Source organism: Panicum hallii, chromosome 9 (assembly GCF_002211085.1).
Source record: "Panicum hallii strain FIL2 chromosome 9, PHallii_v3.1, whole genome shotgun sequence".
Lineage (NCBI taxonomy): Eukaryota > Viridiplantae > Streptophyta > Magnoliopsida > Poales > Poaceae > Panicum > Panicum hallii.
Window position 1 is genome coordinate 65397830 of NC_038050.1, and position 3029 is coordinate 65400858.

The window sequence follows — 3029 nt, forward strand, 5'->3', positions numbered from 1 at the left end:
CCAAGAACACTCAGAGCAAAGCACCCATCGGTCGATCGCAAGCGAACCAAGCAGCTCTCGATTTCGAATCGCGCCCAGGCGTACGACGCGCATCAGCTCGGCTCGCGAATTCGCGGCTTGGATCGGAGAAGAAGGGGGAGGGAGGAAGGAGAGATGGCGAGCAAGAACGGCGGCAAGGGGGAGGGCCCGGCGATCGGCATCGACCTCGGCACCACCTACTCGTGCGTCGGGGTGTGGCAGCATGACCGGGTGGAGATCATCGCCAACGACCAGGGCAACCGCACCACGCCCTCGTACGTGGCCTTCACCGACACCGAGAGGCTCATCGGCGATGCCGCCAAGAACCAGGTCGCCATGAACCCCACCAACACCGTCTTCGGTAAGTTGTTCCTCTTCCGAGCCGTGGGAACGATTCCAGCTTGTTTTGGTGTCGTCGTACTAGCATATGATAATCGGAGTGAGCACTAATCATATGAATCACTCTGATCACAATTGCACGGCTCCTTGCTCTGCTCTCACTCTGTTTTGGTGGCAGAACAGGGCTAACTTCTTGTAGTAAAATACTAGATTTTTTTGGACACAAAACATGTGTACGTTATACCAAAAAATACGATTATCCATCACGATCAGTGCATCAGACATGTTCAGCAGTGTCCGAGTAGTCCCTAACCACTCTGTTTCCGCCATGCAGATGCCAAGCGGCTCATCGGCAGGCGCTTCTCGGACCCGTCCGTGCAGGCGGACATGAAGATGTGGCCGTTCAAGGTCGTCCCCGGCCCGGCCGACAAGCCCATGATCGTGGTCACCTACAAGGGTGAGGAGAAGAAGTTCTCGGCCGAGGAGATCTCCTCCATGGTGCTCACCAAGATGAAGGAGATCGCCGAGGCCTACCTCAGCACCACCATCAAGAACGCCGTCATCACCGTGCCGGCCTACTTCAACGACTCCCAGCGCCAGGCCACCAAGGACGCCGGCGTCATCGCGGGCCTCAACGTCATGCGCATAATCAACGAGCCCACGGCCGCCGCCATCGCCTACGGGCTCGACAAGAAGGCCGCCAGCACCGGCGAGAAGAGCGTGCTCATCTTCGACCTCGGCGGCGGCACCTTCGATGTGTCCATCCTCACCATCGAGGAGGGCATCTTCGAGGTCAAGGCCACGGCCGGGGACACCCACCTGGGAGGCGAGGACTTCGACAACCGGCTGGTGAACCACTTCGTGCAGGAGTTCAAGAGGAAGCACAAGAAGGACATTACCGGCAACCCGAGGGCGCTCCGGCGTCTGAGGACGGCCTGCGAGAGGGCGAAGAGGACGCTCTCCTCCACCGCCCAGACTACCATCGAGATCGACTCCCTCTATGAGGGCATCGACTTCTACGCGACCATCACGCGGGCTAGGTTCGAGGAGCTCAACATGGACCTCTTCAGGAAGTGCATGGAGCCCGTGGAGAAGTGCCTCCGCGACGCCAAGATGGACAAGTCGCAGATCCACGACGTCGTGCTCGTCGGAGGCTCCACCCGTATCCCCAAGGTGCAGCAGCTGCTGCAGGACTTCTTCAACGGCAAGGAGCTCTGCAAGAGCATCAACCCGGATGAGGCCGTCGCGTACGGCGCCTCTGTCCAGGCCGCCATCCTCAGCGGCGAGGGCAACCAGAAGGTGCAGGACCTGCTCCTGCTCGACGTCACGCCGCTCTCGCTCGGGCTGGAGACGGCCGGTGGCGTCATGACTGTGCTGATCCCGAGGAACACCACCATCCCCACCAAGAAGGAGCAGGTCTTCTCCACCTACTCCGACAACCAGCCCGGCGTGCTCATCCAGGTGTACGAGGGTGAGCGGACGAGGACCAAGGACAACAACTTGCTGGGCAAGTTCGAGCTCACCGGCATCCCCCCGGCGCCGAGAGGCGTGCCCCAGATCAACGTGACCTTCGACATCGACGCGAACGGCATCCTGAACGTGTCGGCGGAGGACAAGACGACGGGGAAGAAGAACAAGATCACGATCACCAACGACAAGGGCCGGCTGAGCAAGGAGGAGATCGAGCGCATGGTGCAGGAGGCCGAGAAGTACAAGGCCGAGGATGAGGAGGTGAAGCGCAAGGTGGAGGCCCGGAACGCGCTGGAGAACTACGCGTACAACATGCGAAACACGGTGCGGGACGATAAGATCGCGTCGAAGCTGCCCGCGGAGGACAAGAAGAAGATCGAGGACACGATCGAGGACGCGATCAAGTGGCTGGACGGCAACCAGCTCGCGGAGGCCGAGGAGTTCGAGGACAAGATGAAGGAGCTGGAGGGCATCTGCAACCCCATCATCTCCAAGATGTACCAGGGCGGGGGCGGCGCCGCGGGCATGGACGAGGACGCGCCGAACGGCGGCGCCGGCGCCGGCACCGGCGGTGGCAGCGGTGCCGGGCCTAAGATCGAGGAGGTGGACTAAGCGAGTCGTGACGGGTCCTGAGCTGGAGGTGGTGCTGTTTGTGCCTGCAGGTTCCGGGGACTTTGCTGGTGTTTCTTACCTGCGTCATGGCGTCTTTAATTATTTGTGTGTGGAATAATGTGGTGTTAATACTTGGGAGGATGTTCCGAGTCTTTTTAGTGTCAGTGTGGTAGTGTGTTCAGTAGAGTGAAACATATCTGTTAGGTTTAGTAGATATAATAATAATTTGTAAGAACATCATTCGTATGTTCTTGTAATCGTCTCTGCTTGGGTTCAGGAGTCGATATATATCGGATATAGTGTTGTCTTTTTCAGTTTGGACGTTCTGAAACTGTCCTTGGCGCTTATCATTAGTGCATCCAGTGCTAACCGGCAAACGATTTTCGTTGGGTTTGAATGTTTTTAAGTCGCGTGTCGTTGGGCTTGGTCAAGGATCGATGATCAGGCTCGATACAAAAGTGCAGGCTTTGCAGCGATGTGTCAACCGAACTAATCAGTTAAAGAACTTGAAAGGAAACTGATTTTACTTGTGGAGGGTATCAATTGGAAGCAAGAAAAACAATATAAGACCAGAAGAGTCACCAGAACAA

The 3029-nt window shown here is 57.4% G+C and overlaps 1 protein-coding gene across 1 annotated transcript; it reads left to right on the top strand.

The window, feature by feature from the left end:
- LOC112875412 (heat shock cognate 70 kDa protein-like) lies at nucleotides 1-2696 on the top strand. The gene is made up of 2 exons (XM_025939252.1): nucleotides 1-379; nucleotides 692-2696. The coding sequence occupies exons 1-2, from the start codon at nucleotides 154-156 to the stop codon at nucleotides 2437-2439; spliced, it is 1974 nt and encodes a 657-aa protein (XP_025795037.1). The 5' UTR covers nucleotides 1-153; the 3' UTR covers nucleotides 2440-2696.
- The last annotated feature ends 333 nt before the right edge of the window (nucleotides 2697-3029 follow it).